The following is a 24,000-nucleotide window of genomic DNA, read 5'->3' on the forward strand; positions in this document are numbered from 1 at the left end:
GTTCCCAGGGTTATTACAAGCCGGCTCGGAGGAGAAACATGAAACAAGTTGCCTCAAGTCCCCTCTCGATTGTAGTTTCTCACACCCTTATATTCAGGCCTAGTCCACACGTACCAAACCGATCTTTTTTTCCTCCGTCTTCCCTGGAACCGTATCAAGAATATTTGCGTCCAAACAGATCCATCTCAACACGACTCAACACGTTACTTCATACCCCAGGCCTATAGGTGGCACTGTTTCTTTACAGAAATTGACCAAAACTTGCACTTTACAAACAGACAGAATAGGCTCTTACGGCCGAAATGGCTAGTGCAAGGAAACCAGAATTGTTTGTGTGGACTGATGGTGAACTGTCAACTGTAGTCAACTGTAAAACTAATAAACTTTATTTTACGGTTTGTGAAGGGTGCAGTCCCGTCCTTTATTTGGCTAACGCAGGTAGGCCTACTAATCACCTTTACTTTCTTTGGTTGTAGGATAGTCGGTGATTCACATTAGCTTTGGCTATCACCGCAATTAGGCTACTAAACGCAAGGCTTACCCAAGTTCTAGGCTATTCTGTCGCCACATTTATAATATTGCTATAAAACCTTCGTTAGTAACAGTCAATACTTTTGCCTGCATCAAATCGCATTAAGATTCAGTGTGCTACCATCGGCTTAACGTGAGTTCTAAGCGTCTTTGTAGGCCTATGCTTATATCTAATTTCACTCGACTGTGAATGCATGTATGTTGTAAGACATGTAAAATAAATGAATGACACTGGCACTACGCACAAATTAATGTAGCCTAAACTTACACCGCACTTTCCTAATAACTTAAGTTCTCTCGCGTCACTGACAGTAGCTAGAATGCATAAAAAACATATAAGTGCAAGTCAAGGGCAGCTGAGGTGTGGCGATGACATCATCGATACGTGAGCAGGATGTGCAGTTTCGCTGTCTAAACAAATTCAAACGGGCTACGGTTTCAGATTTTTCCACTCTGGGACCAGGTTTCAGAAAAGTGCGGTTTCGGGCAGTGCGTTTACAGGATTCGTTTGGACGGCCAAGACGAAGCAAAACCTCTGCGTTTAACCTAAAAAGCGTCTCCGTGTGGACAGGCCCTCAGTTAGCAGGGTCTTTGTCTGTGGTAGTGGAAAAGTTCAGACACGCCCCGTACATATGCGTGCTTAATTGGCGCCGACCACCTATGGTGAAGTCTGCCATAAGACAAAAGTTGGGTTGTTGTACATGACAAAAGACTTGATTTGCAAATGGTCGAGGCGGGTCTTCACCAAGTACAGCAGTTAATGCAAATATGAGGGAGACAGGCTAATGCAGATAAAATTACATTTGTATACAGTATGTTCTTACAAATAATTTTTACTACAGTGCCTCAATGGCGGAGTGGGAAGTTTATATGTGTAGTGACTTAACTCGTTTGACGAGTAATGCCCTGCTTTCCGGCACTGGCAAGAAGGCTCTGTCTCCTCAGAGTTGAGCCTAGCAACAATTCAACTTAAATAAACGACAGAGTAATAAACACCCAAACAAAAGAAGGTGAAAGCAGGGGAAATATAAAACGTGTCTCTCAGCTGCCCGAGGAGTGTGAAGTCCTGCTAACGTCGAGTTAAAACAGTGAAAACCCGCTACGCTGTCCGGTCCCACTCACTCCCACACCAGCGACATTCCCCTGTATGTCAGATTCTTCGAGGTGACAGAACACTCCTGCGATCACTTCTCAGGAATGTACAGCCATTGTTTTCTTTTTCAGAAGAAAATGCCACCTCATTGGCTAAAAACCATTACTCATCCAGTCAAACGTTCCCGTCGGAGAAAGAATGGCACAACTAGGAAACAAAAAAAACAGATCACTCTCACTGAAAGGCGGATTCAACTAACATGAAGAATTGACCATAGCAACATGAAGAACTCTGTTGACTGAACAAGCTAAATCTCACCAAGGAAAATACCGGGCTGTGTCTCCTAAACATGTCTCCTAACAGGGCTGTGTCTCCTAAACATGTCTCCTAACAGGGCTTTGTCTCCTAAACATGTCAAAGATGGAGGCGTTTTTCTTTTTACTTCAAAACTCACCCATGTGGTCCTCAGAGAATCTTTTTCCAGCATTCTCAGCTAAATTTGACATTTGCGTCTGGGACTTATGGGTTCAACAAAAGTTCAACAAATGTTGCTGCTGCTGGGCAGAAGTGAAATTTCGGACGTGGTATGCTGTCAATCAACCCGCGGGGCATCAGACATGGAAATATGTCAAACTGTGTGACTATCGTACCAATCGGCAATAATAATGTGATGTTAACGTTCACAAACTAAACGATTTTTTAAAAACGTTCCTATGAAGAACAGGACCCAAGATTGAATGTAACATAAAACAATGATAATTTTAAATTCATATAAATCCCAAAATTTTACATTAATGAGTCTCTCGGTGTGCTTAACTGTTTTTCCAGTGTAACCAATGTATACTGGGACATTTCTCTTACCCCTTCGTTTCAAGTGTGGTCCTGGAAAATCTTGGTTTGAAGAGCTGCATAGGCCTACCACTTGGCCCTACCCCTCCATCCAAAAGAAAATTGTGATACCCATTCCCCTCACATGGAACAAAAACGAAGGGGAAGGGCTATAAGGGCCTAAGGTATGAGCTACACCAGGCGCATAACTGAAGCGTTCCGTAGCGTCTGCTGCAACAATTAGCTGCCACTATAATCAATGGAAGTAGCTACACCAGACGCGATACGCGTCACGAACGGAGCGCTTCAGTTACGCGCCTGGTGTAGCTCATACCTAAGACCCAGCTGTGCGTGGCTTGGTCAATCAACCTTTACTCAGGACTCCCAGGCAAACAGAACGAACATTTCTTGCTCCAAGACTCACCTGTGAGATGTCCCGTCATCTGCTTGTCCAGACCGTTGAACTGCTGCCTGTACTTGAGCCTAGAGCCATGAGGAACGGCCCAGTCCGAGGGGACCATCATCGGGGAGATGCTCGCCAGAGACGTGGTGGACGAGGAGTTGGAGCTGGGAAACCAGAGAGATCAATTAGCCCATTTCACAAGACGTCGTCCTACCGTGTAAACCAACTACCACTGGAACGGCACCGTCCACAGCAAGGACAGGAACAGGAAGACGTTTTACCCTATTTTACACTCTGACGGCATACTGTAACATACACAGTGTGATTCATAGTCACAAGACATAAAATGGAAGCTGAGGCCGAAACTCCACCTGATAGCTGAGACAGGTCACTGATGAATGCAAAACACAAAGCTCTCTCATGCAGAGGTATATTATCCCCGGAGCAACTTGGGGTTAAGTGCCTTGCTCAAGGGCACAGTGGTAGAAGTCGGGAATTGAACCCACAACTTTTCAGGCTACTGCATGCTTGCCTAGCTCAGATCTATAACTCTTCTGATTATTCTGGGGATTGCCGTACCTGAAGGGCAGGGATCGGATTTCTGGGAAAGTAACAGCTAAACATATGCCTGCTGTCCCTTAAACCATGACTTACAGGCAGGCTACGCCAGGCACAAAACTGAAGTGCTACGTTTGTGGAGCGTACAAATATTTTAAGAAGCTTGGTCTCAATTTTCGAACGAACGTGCCGCTATCCCGTATGGTTTAGCCAGTTCCATTGATTATAGTGGAAGCTAATTGTTGCAGCATATACTCCGCCTGTAAAGTAAGTAAGGGGTTTCGCTCAGGAGTGCTACAACTAGCAAGCTAACTGCCTCAAGCTAGCAAAGTCTAAAGTGTGCAACAACCTCAACAACAACAACAACAACAACAACAAGGCCAACAACTGCACAGCTGGCAGCTGATAAAAGCTTGCTAGCAGCTAACTGGTGTTACTAGTGATATAGTTATTGATCTTCTGCAATAAACACTTACATTTCCTTTATGCGGGGCATAGTTAGGCTATGTAATACCAAACATAGTCTAGCTGGCTAGTGAGATCAGCTGGTGGTTTTATCTATTCTTTCCATTGAAATGAATGAAAGATGATACCAAAATGAATTGGCTAAAGAGATATGCCATGTAGAAGGCACACATTTCTGCATAGAATTGATAAAAAAAAAATTTAAAAAAACATTTGAAAAAAACATGGAGAAACATGATCCCACATGATAGCTGGCGGTAGTGGAGAGGAGTAGCGTGTTACCTGCTGCAGGTGAGTTCTAGTGTGCTGTTTGTGGACCTTACCTGCTGGAGGAGAGATCCAGCAGAGACGACGCCTTATTCATTGGAGTCGCAGAGAATCCCAACGGGGAGGATGAGTAGGAGCCGGAGAGAGGCATGCCTGAAAACACACACGCGCACGCGCGCACGCACACACGCACACACACAAGCGCACACACACGCACACACACACACACACACACACACACACAGATGTACACACACTTATAACTTCATTACAAAACTGCCTGTTTGGCTACTGTGCAAGTTACTGCAAATCACATGCTCGGGCTATTATATGAAATGAATACTTTCAGGCTATGACAGGCAGGCATACAAACCACAAAACCACACATGGCAAATCAACATCATCAGCCAGGCACATTCCATTATAAATGCTCTTGTCATACTAACTAGGTGTGGTGAGTGACTACTGCCCTTTATGATAGCATTGGTACAGCAAGTAAACAATCTCTGTGTTACATATAACAAATGTATTTACACTGGCTTAAAGGCACTCCAACACACCCAAATGAAACTCAGTGGAGTTCAGTACACACCCACACATACAATAAGCTCTGCACTAGGACTGACACTCTGACTCATGCTTTACAGGCAAGAAATTGATTTAGGAAATTTATGCTCAGATTGTCAAAATATACTGACAATAATTATGACCGAAGACAGAGACGGAACTCTCTCTAAAAATGTAATGTTTCATGCAAATTTGCTCACATCTGGACACTCATAAGCACTGTCAGACAGTGACAGTGCATTAAGCCAATTACAGAATGCTCTCACAACAGTGGCACAATCACATAGAGACTCCTACACTGTTGCAGGACTTACCCCCGGACAGTGGCATTGGCTGCAACAGGCCCACAGTGCCGTTGGGCAAGCCAGAGGACATCATAGGCATGCCCATGCCCATGCCCATGCCCATGCCCATTCCCATTCCCATGGGCATCATGGGTGTGATGCCAGGCATGGGGCCCATGGAGCTCATCGGCGCCCCCATAGGCATGGGAGTCAGCATGGGCATCGAGCCCATTCCTGCAACGAGGACAACGCCAGGTTAGCACTGTTCATACTTTATTCACACACACACACGGACACGCACACACACATAGACACGGACCCACACAAGAACACAAGGTTGCAAGTCAACCACCTACTGTCTATAACTACATGATGCATCACAACCAAATGTGTATATTTGCACATAGACATAATAATCTTTGTGAAACAATCACAAAAGCACTACAAGTACGCTATAATTAACACAGGTTAGAGCCCAGATAAAGCACTCCAAATCAAACACAGAGAAGTTTGACCAGCCAGCCCGGTGTCTGATTACATACATATTCTTTCCCCTGATATTCGGCATATGTTTCCCCACTCTCCAGTCCGGACGTCTTTGAGGAGTGAAACAGGAGCCTGTGGCTCTCATTAGTCTAGTGAAGAGCCTACTGTCCTGCATAATCCACCATCTGTCCATCCCTCAGCCTCACAGAGCAAAGTGCCTGCCCTGCCTCTTGCATTTCATACCTCCACACACAGGTGGCGCTGTGCCAAAACTTGCGGTTGAAAAAGATAGGCTCGTCTAAAAAGATGCACATTGTGATCCATGCACTTATCCAAACCCACTAACAATTAGGATGGCGTGCAATTGAAATGTTTGGTGTCTAAGTGAATCCCTGCCCAACATTATCCACTCCTACTCTATATTATGAAATCCTGTCATTATTGGTGGAGGCTTCAAATATGCCTGTTGGGTAATAAACACCCAAACAACCTGCCCAACATTATTCACTCCTACCCATGCGTGAGGGGTTCAGCGAGGGGGCAGGTACGGGGGGCTGTTTCATGATGATGGGCAGGGCGGTGGGCAGATTCTGCCCCTGAAGCCTCAGCTTGATCAGCTTCATGGCTATGGAGAACTCGAGCCGATCCATCTTCCCATCCTTATTCATGTCAGCCAGAGCCCTGCACCAAACAGACCCCACACCCACACACACACACATATACGTCAGACACAGAACCACACTATCAATCGTACACGCATTAATACAGCAGGGCATGCATTTTGTGAAATAACACCACGCTAACAAATATGACGTCAGCACTGCTTCACCATAAATATGTTATGAAAAGAGGGTTTGTGATGTAAACAAACAATGGACCAAGGAACAGGGACACTCCTGACACTGAACATATGAACAGTGTAGTTCATCTCATGGTTGAAAGACAAAAAGTACAGTTTGGTCACATCACAATGGCAGGCCCTACTGAAGTTTAGAGGCTAGAAAATCACACAGAAGGCTACGCTTTTTACTATACTACAGACTTATCAATGTCGGAACATGTAAGAGGAGTCCCTATTTCTAAAAGTAACCAAACGGAAGCAATGGACAAGGGACATTTATAGAAAACAAACAGTTGTACATGAGCAAACTATAGCGATGTAGTGGTTGATGTCATTATCCTGTACTCGCAGGAAAGTTCAGAGCGGCGCCAGTCTGTCAACTGAGTTTAAACAGCAAATTGGTTGGTAAAACTATTGTCAAGATCTTAGGCAATTAGGCTACTGCACCCTGATATGCAAAGATAAACTTCAGAAAGACAAAGGTTTGTCGTTCCGTTTTCATAGAGAGTAAACAGACATTGCAATGATATAGAAAGTATTAGCTACTGTTGGAGCATTTTAAAAACACATAATGCCATTAAGGTGTTTCTGCATGCATTTGAGAGCTAAAGGCACTGGGACATGTATCAGGCCTCCTATCAGGGTTATCACATAATGTCCGATTTTGTGGCTCTCGAGTATATTTATCTAAAATGATTGATTCTTCATCCATTATTATGTTTTGGTAGTGGGGGGATTCACCGATATTCGGCGGCAAATGGCTGGCAGGTTAGTGATCAGACAGCCGTTTTTCCTGCCAGTGGAACAAAATTATATTTGTGACGTAACCGCTAGATCTCTATTGAATAGGAGAAGAAGAGAAAAGTGAACACGGTGACAAATATTTTATCAAAGAAGAAAGAAGCGAATACCAATTTTTATAAAAAAAAATAATGTCTTTTCTATCAATGCAATAAATATAAGGTCTATGGAATGTGTTTATTTGTGGAAACCCCCACATGAAACGCTCCCCCGCCCCCCCCGGCCTGTTGAATGAAATGCGGCTCACCAGATGTCGGCCAGCACTGCAGCGGGTAGCCCAGACTGCAGGAAGAACTTGCGGGCCTGGTCCCCTGTGGAGAGCAACACAACAGCCTGTAAGTTATGGACCAGAGTTACGACTGCTCAGGAGCCCTGTGCCCAAACAGCGAGCAAGCGAGCGAGCGAGCGCTGGGGAGCGAGCGCTGGGGAGCAGAGCTGAGGGCAGCACGATGCGCCTCATATACACGCACGCCTGTCCCTCCAGACGCATAAACACAGCTAAGCCCAACCCAGAGCAGAAGCAACCGCACAGCCACAAATGACACCTATTTACATGGATAAATCAAGGATTCAAAACGTGTATTTACAGTTACAGAACAGAATTAGCCTACCGACATATACGTGTAGATATAACTCAGAGTGGTCTAGATACACAACAGATTTTAATTGATTCCACTTCTATTTCAATTAGACCACGCTTAAATCTTAAATTCAAATCAGACAATACAGGTACAAATAATATTGTAAGAGAAATCAACTCAGAGACACATAGTTGACTATCTGGTCCCAGTCACATGAAGTGACCATAGATATATCTATGAATGTGAGTGGTTGTGGGTGAGGTGCATGATGGGATACCGGAGATGTAGCCCAGGGCAGGGTAGAGGGTGTCGAACTGCTTGTCATGTTTTTCCCGCTCATCAGGAGTGATGGCCCACATATTACGAGCACCTACAAACATACAGAGAATGAAAGAGAGAGAGAGAACAAGAGAGAGAGAGAGGGGGAGAGAGAGAGGACAAGAAAGAGGGGGAGAGGGAGAGAGAGAGAAGGATAGAAAGTAATAAAGTTAGAGATTTCTTGGGCGCAACATGCACCCTGTATCACTACACAGTATGTTCGAACATCAGCATGTGAAATAAGAACAGCTTTAAGGTGTTCTGCATATTATGAGTCACTCTGAAATTAAATGCAAGGTCAGCACTTCACAAACTACAATACTGCATAGAAATATGCTAAGTCAAAGGCATAACCCTGGAGTTGAAGATTAGACTATAATGCAGATGCACAAGATAATCAGATAGCCAAAACTTGGAAAAGAAAATACCTTTGCAAGGAATTATACTACAAGAAATTCATGGCACGATGAGCACTATCCCTGTATTAAGTCTACTGAGTTGACTAAATCCTGCATATCTTCAATTGGGCATGGCCACCACATCCTCAACTTGCATTTCAAAACCAAAATAGATCCCATATATCAAACGGAAACCTGACACGACAGCACAGCGCAATAAATTACACTGCTGAATTGCACATAATTGTGACCTTGATGTGAGAAGATGGTGGGCTTTAAATCTTCTAAGGCATACAATAGTAAAGCTACTGGTGCGAACGTTTGTGAGAATGACATAATGTGGCCTCCTCAGTCCAGACGGACAATCTGGCAGTCACGGTTGTTTTTTACACTGCCCACTGCCAGTAGGCCTACAGTACAAAGGCCTGGACTGCAGAAGCTCTTGGCTCCGAAGACAGTCTGTTTCATGAACAACAGAGACAACAGATTTACTGGCTATCTGAACATTCCCACAAAGGCTAGATGTTGACAGGCTAACTAGGGCAAAGGGATCGTTCAAACAATGCCTGCAATACTAGTTTTTACTAGTAATACAAGTTTTTTTTGTTCTTGAAAACCCTAAAGCTGATGATACATTGGGCAACTTTTCTCCCTTAGTATTGTTGTCCATTGGTATTTGGCATAAATATTTCTTCTGGAGTCCTTTAATCCACAGTAGGCAATCGGCCAATCAGAACACATGGAACACATGGAATATTATGGAACATTCTGGAACATTGAGCAACATTGATAACCTTGAACTTGATAATCTATTCACTGTCCTAAGACTTAGACACAGCAAAAGCCATACAGATCATCGCAGGACAAATTATATGGACGCCATCAAGAACAAAGAGAGCAGAAAGAGAGAGTACTGAAAAAGCTATCTGTTTCTGTGCATGCAGTATTGCTAGCCTTCATCATCATAGACATGGATAGGTTATTGCCATGGAATTCTAGTATAACTAATGCATGTCTGTCACTGTTTGTCAAACTAAAAAAGGACGCAAACAGTTTTCTGTAAAGAAAACAAATCCACTTTGGCAGCACAAAAGCAGATCATATTATCTTTAGTGAAAGACAAGCTGATGTTTACACTCTTACTTGTTCAGAAAAGGAAATAAGACACATGTCCGACCAACAGCATGTCTCCAACAAGAACAGCAAGTGACAACAAGTGTATGCACACCTAACTCCCATTGACGCATTTACACACACGAAACACACACCAGCCTGGACAGCACACAATATGCTTCAACTTTGTCACAGTTTCATTGGGCGTGCTTGGTCTTTGCTATTCGAAGACCTATTCAAATGGAGACACCACTTCAAGGATGGATTCTTGTTTGTAAATAAACACAAAACAGTAGATGTTTATAGAAATACACTGTTTGCTCATGCCAACAAAGCGGTCACTGCTCACCACAGAGAGAGAGAGAGAAAAAAAACAATCAATGCTTCCCGTTGCACTTTACTGCACAAATCAATCACATTCCTCTACTCTCACTAGCCCAGCAGTCAGAGGGGCAGAGCCATCTGTTTACAGGACAGAAATACACACACACACACACACACACACAGCAATAGTGCCATTGTGTAGGTCAGACTCAGATTCAGCAGAATCACAGAGAAACTAAGAGAGATCAGAGAGTACACAACCACAACCCCAGAACTCTTCAAAGCACCTCAAACACACACACACACACACACACACACACACACACACACACACTAATACTGTAGTGCCATGGTGTAGCTCAGTCAGCAGAAAGAAATGAGTTGAGAGAGCCAACAGCCAAGGCACGGGTATATAAAACTCACAAAGTGATTTCAAACACAAACTCTCTCTCTCTTCCACACACACACACACACATACATACATAGAGGCAAAGCTGTGCCATTCTTACCATTCATGACTGCAGGTGGATAAGGGGGCGGGGATGCAGGACGATCACTCCCGATCCTCTCCTCAGCAGGCTAGCTGACTGTCATCTGCTTTAGACACACACACACACACACACACACACACACACACACACACACACACACACACACACACGCAGAGGGAGAAACATTGTCTCATCAATAATACAACCAGAGCTGTGTGAGGACCTGGTCAGGTCTGAGTGAGCAAAGAGAGGGAGGAGCTGAAAAGAGAGAGAGCTGGGGATATGGAGAGAGAGAATAAGAGAGAGAGAGTGAGAGATGGAAAGAAAGAGATAGAGAGAGAGGAGAGATAAGGGGAAAGAGGGAGATAGGGAGAGAGAGAGAGAGAGAGAGAGAGAGAGAGAGAGAGAGAGAGAGAGAGAGAGAGAGAGAGAGAGAGAGAGAGAGAGAGAGAGAGAGAGAGAGAGAGGAGGGGAAGAAATAAGGAGCGAAATAAGAGAGATATAGGGAGAAAAGGGGGAGATGGAGAGGTAAAGGAAAAGAGAGAAATAGGGAGAGGGAGAGAGAAGGAGGAGATAGATAGAGCATGAGAGAGAGAGAGAGGGAGAGAGAAGGAGGAGATAGATAGAGCATGAGAGAGAGAGAGAGAGAGAGAGAGAGAGAGAGGGGAGAGAGAAGGAGATAGATAGAGCATGAGAGAGAGAGAGAGAGAGAGAGAGAGAGAGAGAGAGAGAGAGAGAAGGAGGAGATAGATAGAGCATGAGAGAGAGAGAGAGAGAGAGAGAGAGAGAGAGAGAAACTATAGCTACTGTAAGACAGGGTTAGGAGAAGAGGCGGTACAGTAGGTGAGGGGCACACAGATGGGGAGAGAGACTGCAGAAGAGCCCGGCAAAGTCACAGGGAACGAGACACCTCTGCTCTGACATCCATCCCCTATAGGAAATACCAGCTCCCAGCCAGAGTGGAGACACTCGCCATCCGGTCACTCTGTGTGCTCTTCACAAGACACCGGTTAATAGCATCACTTACACAGAGACAGGGCAGTTTCTCATGCTTTATGACTCTTAATGACCTTACCACACAATCACCTCAGCTCTCAGGAATGAAGCTCCTTCTGTTCTACAAACCCACAAGGAACGTTTAAAACAATCATAGGAATGTGAAAGAGAGAGTGTATCCAAGCTGACGTTTACCACAGTTTTGTTCAGTGACACAGCAGTATTTGTGCTGACTGGGTATACGGAGAGAGTCTGAGGAGGAACTGAACCGAACTCAACTGGCCCAGTTATGGCATCTGGGTAGCTGTGTTCCTGCTCAGAACCAGATCTGGGCCAGGTGGCAGTGGCTTCAGGTCAGACACACACTGGTGGGGCAGATTGATAGCCTGACAATGGATTATATATTTATATATATTTATATATGAGCTCAGCTGCCATTCAAATTATGCCCCTCCCTTCTCTGCTCCAGAGGCAACAAGCTGTTTGGTTAGAATCGTTTAACGGATCAGTCTGAACCACTATGGTCCAGTCCTATTTACAGAGCCAGGGCTGTGTAGAAATACAAAACACTTGTACAGGTTTGTCCTCCTCTTTTGAGCATACACAGGGAATGCACTAGCAAAAGGACTGTGAGAAGAAATTTGCTGAATTTGACTAGGCTATTGGATTAAAATTGTGGACTCCGTCTTTGAAGGTGTTCCTTTTAATGGCCATTTCTGTGGCGTCCGACAGGGTGGATATAAGCCTGACCACAACCACATCAGTGGCAGAGAGGTTCCCACTCTACCAGTGACCTTGACAGCAGTAAACCAGTTCAGGTGGAGCAGACAAAGCCTGCGCTAACTCTCCAAAAATGTGCACTTTGTGGAGTCAAGGAACAAAGATGGCTATCTTAACTGATCGAAAAGGAAAGAGTTTCTGCTAGCTCTGTTATAAGAGGTGAAAATGCTGCCGTCACAGCATCTGTGAGAGTTGGTCTCCTGACAGTCTGAGTGTCTACTCCGAATTCCTGGATCTGTGGGAGGAATTCTGGGATATTACATTTGTGACATCACAGGCATGGAACAGGAAGTGGTCTGGCATTCAGTACAATCAAAGATTCTAGAATAACCTCCACCTAAATCCTCTCTAGATGTCCAACCCTGGTGCAACGTGAAGAGTTCAAAATATGACCAATACTTTCAAAGACCATGTTGCTCTCAGGTGAAAGATCTGGATCTGAAGATAACAGATATTGCATTGAGAAACAACTAACCTTCTTCCTGGTCTAACTCTAGCTTTACAACCCAATCTCTACTGGGCTTGCTTACCTTTCACTTTGCATAACCACCTACCATCTGGCATGGGGCTAATGTCACTACCATATTGGGAGTGTCCGGTTTCAACCTCCCACCATCACCTGTATTGGGGGTTGAACATGACCCGGACTCAGGCAGTCTGCTAACCTATGCAATTAACCAGCAGAGAGAGAGAGAGAGAGAGAGAGAAAGAAAGAGAGAGACAGACAGAGAAACAAAGGGAGAGAGAGAGACGTGTTCCTGTTCATGGCTCAGCTGTTTCCTGCCACACCCAATGGCTGCTGCTCAGCACAGCAGCTGTGTGAGCAGGAAACAGACAGAGAGAGCACATACACACACACGTACATGTACGCACGCACGCACACACGGGTAGAATCTATAGAGAGTTACCAAACTCTGGTAAAAGATGGAAGGATGTGATGCCTTCCTTCAGCAAGCATTGGGGTCACCATGGACGGGGGCTCCAGCAAGCCATCTGCTCCATAAAGCCATGCTGAGCTGTGCTGTGTTGTGCCCCACCACCGAGTGTCATGTGACTGTCTGCTTAATGACTGAGCAAAGCACAATCATATGATCCATCATTTCAGAAAGGCAACAAACAAAGACCATCAATGGGACTCGACTGGATGAGAAGGACAAAATCTAATTAGGGCGTGTGACCTCAACAGAGCTGTGCAAACATCAGCATTTGGCACATTTCAAAGGGAATGTTTGATTTTGGAAATGGGATAAAGGGCAATGCTAGAACTACAGCAGCCATACTGCACAAACTAACAGGTTTGTTTACTAATACAACTACTGACAAATCTCTATTTAAAAACTGTTGGATAGTTCAAGACTATATCTATGACTATTTCTATACCTTTTTAATCACATCTATTCTAATTCAAATGGTTTGTGGTGACTGAAAAACCCAGAGACGTAAAACAGATGGTCATGTTTCCATCAGGTCTCTGATAGGTAGACACTGATAACGAGGAAGTGCTCCACTGCTGTGACATGCACAGTATATGTGCAGCTGCCAAGACCACCCTTAACCATCCTAACTCAACCAGCCCTAGAGCTGGCATGATGGGCATCATGGACAAACAGTGTCCCCGTTTCCAGGAAATCTTTCCGAGGTGCCAGGCGGTATGCCAGCCATCCTCCTCTTTTAAAGCCATGCATTTGCATGCTGTTTGCATTCAGCTGGAGAGGGCCTCTGCCTGCTCATCCAAGCCCAGGGTCCAGAGGTGTCCGTTTACCGGTCCGGCTTCAGTGCATCACTCAGGGGGGAGAGTAGGGGGCACCACACTTACAGAAGAACCTAGTCCATCAGACAGCACCTCTAACTATATGATACATTAATATTCCAGTATTAACACGATTAAGACAATATTCAGCATAAGATGCTGTCATGTAAGCAGTATTTTCTGATTGCCTTAACCTGAATATGGTCATAGTCGGAATAAGCAATAATCAACTGCAGACATGTGGAGTGTTCCAATCTTAGTCACATTATTGAGGTGCGTTGTATGCATGTGTAACTTAATCACATTATAAAGTCCTATCAGAATTTCTGTGCAGAAACTTTTTACAGAATCAACTGTCTTTGCTAGTAATAATCGGACTATGCTGTGCTACATGTAAAAGGAATTATGAATGGAATATTCTACCAACAACGCATGTAAACCCCATAATCGAATAAGGTCAATAGTCGGAATATTAATGTCCATGTAAACGTAGTCACTCACTGTGTCAAAGACTTTCTAATGAGGAGCCACAGCTCTCAAAAAATCCTCCATAGAAAGGCATGGGTTTAGTTTGTAACGCCAGTTGTCAACAAATACTACCCCTTCCGCAGCCAAAAGTCGACATATGCATACATCGTGCCAATGATGCGATGTGTTGTGAACATTGTACCAACCATTTGTTGTGATCTCGCCACTGGAGCGAGGTTGGTGCTGTGAAGACTTGCGCAAAGGCAATTCTACTCAAAATAGGCTAGATGCCTAAGTGCCCAAAATGCATTGCAATATGGCTGCCGAGTGGAGGGGCTTGCCTAAAAGGACGTTGACTGAGTTATCCAGCCTAATTGAATCATTAAATCATCCTAGACCGATCCTGCAGCTCAACAGGACAGTCAAGGGGTTGATGCACTGCACATGGAACATATAGGCTATAAGCTGATCTTTAATTGGACCAAACAGAGAGAGGCTTCTACTAAATAAACACATGTTAAGTCTAGTCCATCAGATAACACCTCTCACTGTGGGAAGTAAAGCAATGTCATGGTGTGAAACACAGGTAACACATGCTAATCTCAACGTATACCCATATTGTACAGAGAAGAACTCCTACTAGGTAAACACATGTAAATGCCATTATGGCTCTTGGCACCACATTCAGCACGGTATAGGCTCTGTTTCTGGCTCTCGTGTGTCCAAGCCCATGCCTAAGCGGAAAGCTTTTTTGACTTGTGGGTAGCGAGTAAACCACAGTCTAGTCGACTGACAAATAAGTTAGGGAAAAATCTCTTTCCCCTTCCACCAGTCTGCTGTCTGCCTGAGTCTGCATTACCTGATGCAGAATTATGAGGCGTGAAACATCTCAACCTTTATAGAGAGCCTCTATGAGGCATTCACTTTCACCAAAACAGAGTTAGCATGCTAGTAGGCCTTTTATCAGTGCGAAGGTACTGTGCAGTGCTGTTGTAGATTATAGTCATGTTTTGGGATGCCTTTTAAGTAGTGAGATTGTTACTTTTTTAACAAACACTCGTCATCGCTTTAACAGCAACACTACGGAACAATTTGCCAATTTTTGCCAATTGTTTTATCTTTCGGTAATATCTTATCGGTATTATCTTTCTAATGGAGTTAGATGGTCATATGCTGTCCTGTTGCTCTCATGGTCAGCCTGACTGTGCATCATGTAGTTCCATGCCCCGTCTGGTCGATAAGCACCACTTATGATTAATTTACATACGTTATTTAACATAAAGCTGGTCAGCCTTTTAGAACTCTGTGTTTGGTGCTTTCCAAGTCCCCTACTGTGCTGTAGCTATACAAACAATGTGGAACAGCCAAAGACAACAGGTTATGGATGGATAGATGGATGGATGGATGGATGGATGGATATAGATACTTTATTGATTCCCAGGGGAAATTCAAGATTATGTTATGAAGGTTATATTGTTAGGAAGTGAGCAGCAGTTTAGGAAAACATCAGTAGATGGTCGATTGTCTGACATAGCAGAAAGCTGAGTAATTTCTGGTGTAAGAGACAGAATGACGTGAGGCAGGCTGCAATTGGTAAAGATAGATTATGAGCTCATTATTAGGTGTGTCCCCTTGTCGCCACCTTCCAGCAGCCCTGCCAGCCGGGCGGCAAAACTTCCCCAAAACCGGGCCAGCGGCCGAGCCTGGAGCCAGCAGAGCAGCGGAGGGCAGAAAGGCTGAGCTCGGTAGAACACAGACAAACAGGAAGCATAGCAGGCACAAACAATGTGGCCTCTGCTTTCACCGCCCTCAAAGCGTCTGGAAGAGAAACACAAACACACACACACACTGCCCACATCTGCCCCAGCACCACCCCTGTCCAGGACACAGCAGGGCCCAGGGCAAGGGTTGTAGCACAGGGGGCCAGGAACACTGGGGCAGCCATGCAACAAGAAGCTGGGTAGCTAGGTAGAGCTGTACAGAGGCAGAACTCACTCCTCAACCCTCACAAAACAAACAAGCAGGCAGGCGACTGAGAGCAGTGATCATAGTTGATCACTTCCATAGCCACTGGGCTCATTAGACTCATTTTCATAACCTCAGTGCCATGTTCTGTGGGTGCTTTAGAATTACCATTACACCTCAACCATGTCAAGTCATGGGTCAAGTTTATCAAGAAAAGACTTATCCTTACTAAGTCAATCAGGAGAGTGTTTGCTTAAAATTCACCTCAGAGAATTTACTGGAACAGCAACCCAAGAGACCCTGCCATTATTTCACATTCGGTCATCAAGACATTTGTCATCAGATTTAGGAGGGGCTATACTTTGATGTTATCCACTGTGAACACAGTCAATCTTTGTTCAGTCTGTGTGCTGCAGTTTCCTGCACTAGAGTTTCCTTAAGACGTGACAAGGACGTTGGGACAGTGGACGTGTCTGTAAATTATGCCCAAGGAATGCGGCTTGTTTTCGTTTCCAGGCCAGTTCCATACCCGGAAGCTGAGCTGTCCTTCACCGGACCATCTGGAGCATTGAAGTGCACTGAACTGGAAACAAAAGCAAAGCAAAGAAGGCCTTGAAGGTCTCCATGAAACAGTGAAAAATAGCATGGTTGGTCCCGCATGGGTTTTTTTCTGATAATATTGTGCTACGTGTCTGTCCAGTACGTAAAGCAAGCACGTCCATAACCCTGAAACGCCTCGAATCAATAAAGACAAAACCAAGAATATAACATGGCCAGGGGGTTATGCAGGAGGCCTAACCTATGTTCAACCTTTACAAGGTTATGCAAGCAACATCCAAATGATAACCAAAGTCATTCTGAAATATATTGAACAAATGTACAACTGCAACACAACACACAAAGCTGATGGGTCCTCTTCAGTCATACTGTCATCCAGCTGCAGCATAGCATACACAGCACAAGCTGTGAGATGGACAAGAGGGCGAAGAATTTCAGTGCTGATTCACCGACTGGTGCAGCAACAAGCAGAGCAGAGCAGAGCTGCTCCCTGTGCCCCCCTGTCAGAGGCCAGGGCACACTCCCAATAGACCACCAGGGCCACTCAAACAGACAGCCTTGGCAGTCTGCCAGAGGCCCTGGTCATAGGGGTCACTGTGACATGATGGTGAGTTCCATGTACTGTAAGGGCCTGGAGAGTTCTAGTACTGGGAGAGAGGCGGGATTCCGACCTCGCAATCAACCAGGCAGATAGAGCTGGAAAGAAAATGTGACTCTAGTGTCATTCTGGAATGCCGTCACAAAACAAACCAAAATGGAACACAATATTTCCTTTTGTCACATTCAAAAACTATGAGCCCATCCTCTTTACAACTTCATATTAATTACTCATACCATCTTACTAAGCTGATGTGGAAAGTGTAGGCGACCTGACAAAACAGAGGCTGTAATGACAGTAGTTACAACACTTAACCTACTCATAAACTTCACGAATGTTTCCATGACAGTGTTATGAACACTGCCATGAAGTGCAGAACGGGCTGATTTGTTAGTGGGTTATTGATGATGATAAACGGTTACATTCCTGGGCTGGCTGACTCACGCCAGAGTAACAAGTTTGCAACTTGTTGAACAAGTTCTGGGGGGCAGTTTTATTACACGTATCTCCGTAACTCACATTTTAAATCATGTATAAGCTATTTTAGTGAAGACCCTCTTGTAAAAATTGAGCTTAATCCATAAATTGACGTAGCCTACCAAACTTTGAGTCTAGACTGGTCGGGTTTGGAGTGATCCAAACGTCTATCCACACGCAAGTATTTTAAACACAATGTCACAAAAGTACTGTACAACGAATCTGACTGTTATGCAAACAAGCATAATGTATGGCTTTCAACAACAGACCAACAACAAGCAACGCAACGCAACATTGGTCATATTCTGTACACAGTGAGTTAGCAAAGTCAAAAGCAGTGTGGTAAACGATACTTACTTTTCACAACAGCCGAAAAAGACATAAAAGAGCTGCTAAATGATCCCCAGAGGTTTCCGTTTAAACGAACATTTCCCCCGTCAGTGTCTTCGTTAATCATGTGGTGAATGTACAATCCAGAGAGCAATATTTCGGGCGGAATATGATGGGTTTCCAACTGTACCTGTTGCTGATAGCTCTGTCACAAAAACAACATGGCTGACTATTCGGCAGCCCAGCCAACCCTTGACTGAAATCCAACACTTCGTAATGGGAGGGTCAGCTGTCTGAAAAGCAGGGTAAGTGAGCACACTGCCCTCTCTCTTTCTGTAAGGGCGAAAAAGTGTGTTGGCTTAAAAGTTTTGGTTGCACTTCTGTTTTGAAATCCATTATAATATTAAAAGTGGTTCTCATCGCTATACCATTTTGACAGACCCGTTTTCCTGATGCATCGAAATATTAAAATGTTTCAAATGCCATCTCTCCAAAATTGCATGGTAAGAAAAGACAAAGTTGATAGCGAATTTTGCATTAATGGCATCATCAGAAAATAGGCCTAGCCTCCTCTAGATGGATAGATAGATACTTTATTGATCCCCAAGGGGAAATTCATGGTCTCAGTAGCATACAGACATCACACACAACATTCACTAACAGCAGAAAAAGTAATAAAAAGTATATAATATATATATATATATATATATATATATATATATATATATATATATATATATATATATATATATATATAAAAAACAACTAAGTAATAAGGACAGTAGTACTTGCCAACGACAGAGGAAGAAGCGATATCACAGCATAGTGCAATAATGATTAGGCCTATATATGTTGTTAGACAGCATTGCTTTATTTTCAAATAATTTTCAAATAATTGCAATATTGTGTTTAACACGCTAGCCTACGTTTGTAGCCTCTTACATCCTCCTGGACATTTTGTAGACGTCGACCACAATTTCAAAGGGATGATGGTATTAATACGCAAGGTGGCGCCAAACGTCCTCAAATTGAGCGGGCCACTAGTTTCCAATGAATGAGCTGAGACTTCCCCGGATAGATGTCAGGAAGCCCACATATCAGCTGAGAAAGAAAACAAATTTCCAGCGGTACCCTGAGTGAGTGCATGGCCAGGGACATCTAAAGCGCGCCGTCCACAGAATTCACCTCACCAGATCAAATCAGTCGTAAGTAAACCTAGTCAGTTTTCTTTACAGACTGATGAGGATAAAGAAATACTCTTTGTACGGTTTAGCGTTCCATATCTGTAAAAGAAAAGCCATTTTGGCCGCTTTTCGATATGTTGCTAACCAGCCAGCTAGCTCTTAGCTCATGTTACATTGCGATGTTAGCTTGCGATGTTAGCTTGCTCGTCTGTCATTTAGGAGCCAGGAACGACAGCTCCAGTGCTGAATCTGCTTAAGGTCAACAACTGGAGCTCATCAAGTGATGTTTATTTTCGGAATTTAGAAGTCAGTCACACTGTTTCAATCACGTTTGTGTAGACTTATTTTGCAATAGATATGGACATTTTTACCATTTGGCAACCGCATGTAGCCGTCGTGTTGGTCGTGAGCTGAAAGCTAACGTTTGACATAACGTTACATGAAGGCATACGTTGACATGCAGAAAGCATTACTATTGGGTTCGTTAAATTTACGCAGTTAAGTGTTGCTTTCCTTTTACATCAGTTGCAGAATTCTGTTCGTGTCATGCCATGGTTTCCATTGGTCGCTCAGTTTTCAAGCTAACATTACAGTATTTCTTGTTACAGTGTAACGTCTGCCCTGTAATACGCTACATGTCAGTAATGTATCTACTGTAGGCTACTGTATGTAACGTACTAATGTAACGTCAAGTTAGCTAACGTCATGCTTAGCATGGATGCATATTAAAGATATGACACCCGTTACGTATTGACAACCAGTATTGAAGCCTGATCGTGTGTGTTTCTTCAATGCAAAATAAGCACACACTTGCGTGTGGTTAAATAACGCCGCCAAAATGACAGCACATGAACATGGGTGTATTGGACATTGTTTTTTGTGTGTCAGGACAAGATGAACAACTAACTCATCTTATTAGCCAACACAGGCCTACATATTTCAGTGACAGCTGCGATATACGCATTCCTAGGCTCAATATTGGACAGAATATGTGGTGACATGAACCAGAGCTTTAGATAGTTTGGTGCTTCTAGGCCGGGTAACTAATGTCAATTCATGTGCCTATGAAAGTGCCCTCTATATACAACCCCCAACACACCCCGTGTTGCTGAATGATTGTTCCACTTAAAGTTACTTGAAGCCTATTTTTACCTGTCGCCTCTTTTCCTTGAGTCTTGTCTAGAGACCCAAGTGATTTTTTTTTAACCCTTACTTTGGTCCGAAAATAGAGTGACCTAGTTTTTCTTGTCAGTGTTAATATCTTATTAATTACTAATAAATGTGAAAAAATAAGGGAGGGGCTGCACAATGTGTTCTGCTCCATTGTGCTACAGTGACTGCCCTTTGTCTGATTAGGTCATTCATTAAAAGTATTTTTTTTTTCACCACTTTCTAGAAGATGTTCAAGTGTTATCAAGTTCATGGGGTATGGCAGGCTATAGATTTGTAATTTTGTATTCTAAACAAGTCCCGACTTCTCCAAGTCATACAGACCTAAACCTGAGCCCACAATAAAGGACCATATTTGGAGAGCTAGAGGAAAATTACCCCCTTTGACTGGATGTTATGATAGCCTTTGCTAAAGCGAGGCAGTAAGGAGAGAGTGTGCCAATGTCAGTGCACACCAGATGCAACAATGGGAGTTTGGCCAAAGCTCTTGTGATGTAAACAACCTCAGCAGCGCTGACCCAGATGCAAATCCTGTTCCCATGGCAACTCTTGAAAATTACCTCTCATTGTTTTTTTCGTGGAATCTTGCCCACAAGGCGTTTGAGCCGACACCTTTCTTCCCCAAATCTCTCCTCCCCACCCCAGCCACAGGGATGGCTGTAAACAGGCCCTAACCTGGGAGGGTTTGATATTGTTGATGTTGACGTGAGGTGGTGCCAGCTGTGCGGTTGGGAAGAGTGCTTTTCCCATCAAACCTGTTTGCTGAGACAATGCCAGCACCTCACCACCAGTCACCACTTCTGATAGGCTACGTACACGATAGGCTCTTGAGTCAGCTCATTTATTTCGGGTGGAGCGTCAGCTGTGTTGTAACGCTGACACTGAATATCTTGTTTGTCCAATAATAACAATTTTAACAAACGCATAAATCCTTCTTTATTGTAACGTGCTGATTCACTAGGTGCAACACCCAACTGAAAGCTGTTTTAGACAAGGATGGCTTAATGGCATTTTTAATATGTCGTAAGAAAGATGTAGACTGACAAAAACAAACGGTGTAGACAAAATGCTTTTCTTCATGGCATCTTGAGAGGGATGCCTATTTTTAGCATTTACCCAGGGAGTCATTAAAAACACAACATCAAAAACAAATCTCTTATGCCCTGGCTGTCTGCAATTAGCAAGAGTCTTGAGAACCCATTGGGAACTGCTCCCAGCAAGCAGCTCTCAGAGATGGGCACGACTGGGTTGGGTTGGGCCCTCACCTGCACCTGTAATCATCTGTGTGGAGTTGCATAAGGTGTTGGTGTTGCACTGGCTCGTTTGTGTGTGTGTGTGTGTGTGTGTGTGTGTGTGTGTGTGTGTGTGTGTGTGAGAAAGAGATATCACACTAGGGACTTTTCCAGGAGGCTCCCTCAGAGGATAATGAGTATGGGGAAACACAAAGGCACACATGAATCACAACATGCACAGCAGCATAACAGCAACACACACAAGCACACACGCACATGCGTGCACACATCACACACACACACACACACAAAAGGAAGTGAGTTGAGGTGAGTCAGATGACAAAATGTGGCAGAAAGGGAGACTATTTGAAGAACATGAGTAGAGTGTGTGTGTGTGTGTGTGTGTGTGTGAGTTCCTGTGAGAGGGAGTTAGAGAGAGAGAGAGATGGATGTTCTTAGTCAGACGGAAAACATGATAAGACCCATGGGTGTGTGAATGTCTGAGTGTGTCTTAGCTGTGTTAGTGACACCGGTGAAGAGGGGGTATTGAGGGCTGCTGTTACGAGTTATGAGGGGGTGATGGGGGCTGCTGTTAATAGCAGCTTTATTGATCTCCTCCTTTGAAGGCTGCCTGTAGATGTCTACAGCTGACTCATCTCACAAGCAGGACTTCTCATCCATGGCTGCCTATAAGATGGATGCATTGTAATATTGCTTAATGACAAGGCCAGTAGACACCTGCTTAAAGAGGCAGATTGACTGGCGTCATGATGCAGTCCCAGCAAACAGTAAGGTTTTTGCCTGATGAGTTTGTGTGGTCAGTTCTGAAAGGGAATTTTTAAGAAGACTAGTCACCAGGTCCGTGTTTAGCAAAGTGTAACATTGTCATAGAGGGGCCACAAAAGCAAGTCCTCGTTTGCGGGCTGACAGGGCAAACCATTGAGCCGGAGTGTTCTCCTGAAGTGGACCTGAGTGGTCCTTGCCCGGCCCATGTAGCTTATGATTGGGCTGGTATGGGTTTTGGTGCTCATCTTTGATCTGTGTTTCTAACCTGTGCTCTATGTTGCAAACACCAGATGCAACAATTCCTATTATCTTTTTAAATCCTCTTTAAATCACCAGATGCAACTATTCCAATTATTTATCTTTTTAAATCCTCTTTAAATCACCAGATGCAACAATTCCTATTATTTATCTCTTTAAATCCTCTTTAAATCACCAGATGAAGCTATTCCAATTATTTATCTTTTTATTTAGATTTGTATTTGTTTGCCTCACCTGTAAAGCACTTCGAGTCAACACCTGTTGTTTTTAAATGTGCAAATAAAGTGACTTGTCTTGACCCTGTGCTGCTGCTGACATTTGCTGTGCTGCACTGAAGGCTGTGTTGTTCATGCTGCCCTGAACTGTACTGTTGGCTGCATTCGTGTCTGTGCTGTTGTTGGCTGCATTCGTGTCCGTGCTCTTGTTGGCTGTGTCGAGCCTGTGGCCTCTGTCTGTGTTGTGGCTCTGATCCGTTCACCACCTGTGTTCGGTGCTCTTCCCTGCTCACCTTTGCTGTGCTGGACTGAGGGCTGAGGGCTGGGGTTCATGGCTGTGATGCTAACTGCTGTTGTTCACTGCTAACCCATTCTGGTACTGACCTCTGCGCTGTGATGGATTCTATGCTGCTAACCCATTTTTGTAGTACTGATCTCTCTGTGCTGTGATGTGCACTAATGCTGCTGTCCTGTGCTCTTTGGTTCTGGCCTCTGTGCGGTGACGTGTACTCTCTATGCTGCTGCTAACGGTCGACTTTGCTTTGTCCTGTCCTGTGCATTGTACTGTAGTACTGACCTCTGTGCGGTGACGTGTTCTCTCATCGTGCTGCTGCTAACATGCACTCTTTGGTTCTGACCTGTGTTGTGTGTGTAACATTGACCTCTATTGACCTCTGCTGTGCCCTGAACTCTATGCTGCTGCTGACCTGTGCTCTGTGTAGATAGTGTGCGTGTGGCTTCACGTTCCTATTTCCAGTCACATATTTCCCCTTATCATGTTCCAACTCTGTGAATGATCTCTGTGAATGATCTCTGTGAATGATCTCGCCAGGCTCTTTTTGGCTTTACATGTGTGGTCTTTTGCTATGTTGTGAAAGTCATAA

General features: G+C 44.2%; 1 protein-coding gene across 1 annotated transcript in view; it reads right to left on the reverse strand.

The window, feature by feature from the left end:
- The window catches only part of itsn2b (intersectin 2b), a 46,657-nt gene extending 28,119 nt beyond the window's left edge, over positions 1–18,538 (reverse strand). The window contains 8 exon segments of the mRNA XM_048270881.1: positions 2,877–3,019; positions 4,202–4,298; positions 5,027–5,230; positions 5,997–6,163; positions 7,372–7,435; positions 7,983–8,075; positions 10,368–10,455; positions 18,299–18,538. Of these exon segments, the coding sequence (XP_048126838.1) occupies positions 2,877–3,019; positions 4,202–4,298; positions 5,027–5,230; positions 5,997–6,163; positions 7,372–7,435; positions 7,983–8,075; positions 10,368–10,374 (775 nt within the window). The 5' untranslated portion in view covers positions 10,375–10,455; positions 18,299–18,538.
- Between the last annotated feature and the right edge of the window lie 5,462 nt (positions 18,539–24,000).

This window comes from Alosa alosa, chromosome 19 (assembly GCF_017589495.1).
Source record: "Alosa alosa isolate M-15738 ecotype Scorff River chromosome 19, AALO_Geno_1.1, whole genome shotgun sequence".
NCBI classification, from domain to species: domain Eukaryota; kingdom Metazoa; phylum Chordata; class Actinopteri; order Clupeiformes; family Clupeidae; genus Alosa; species Alosa alosa.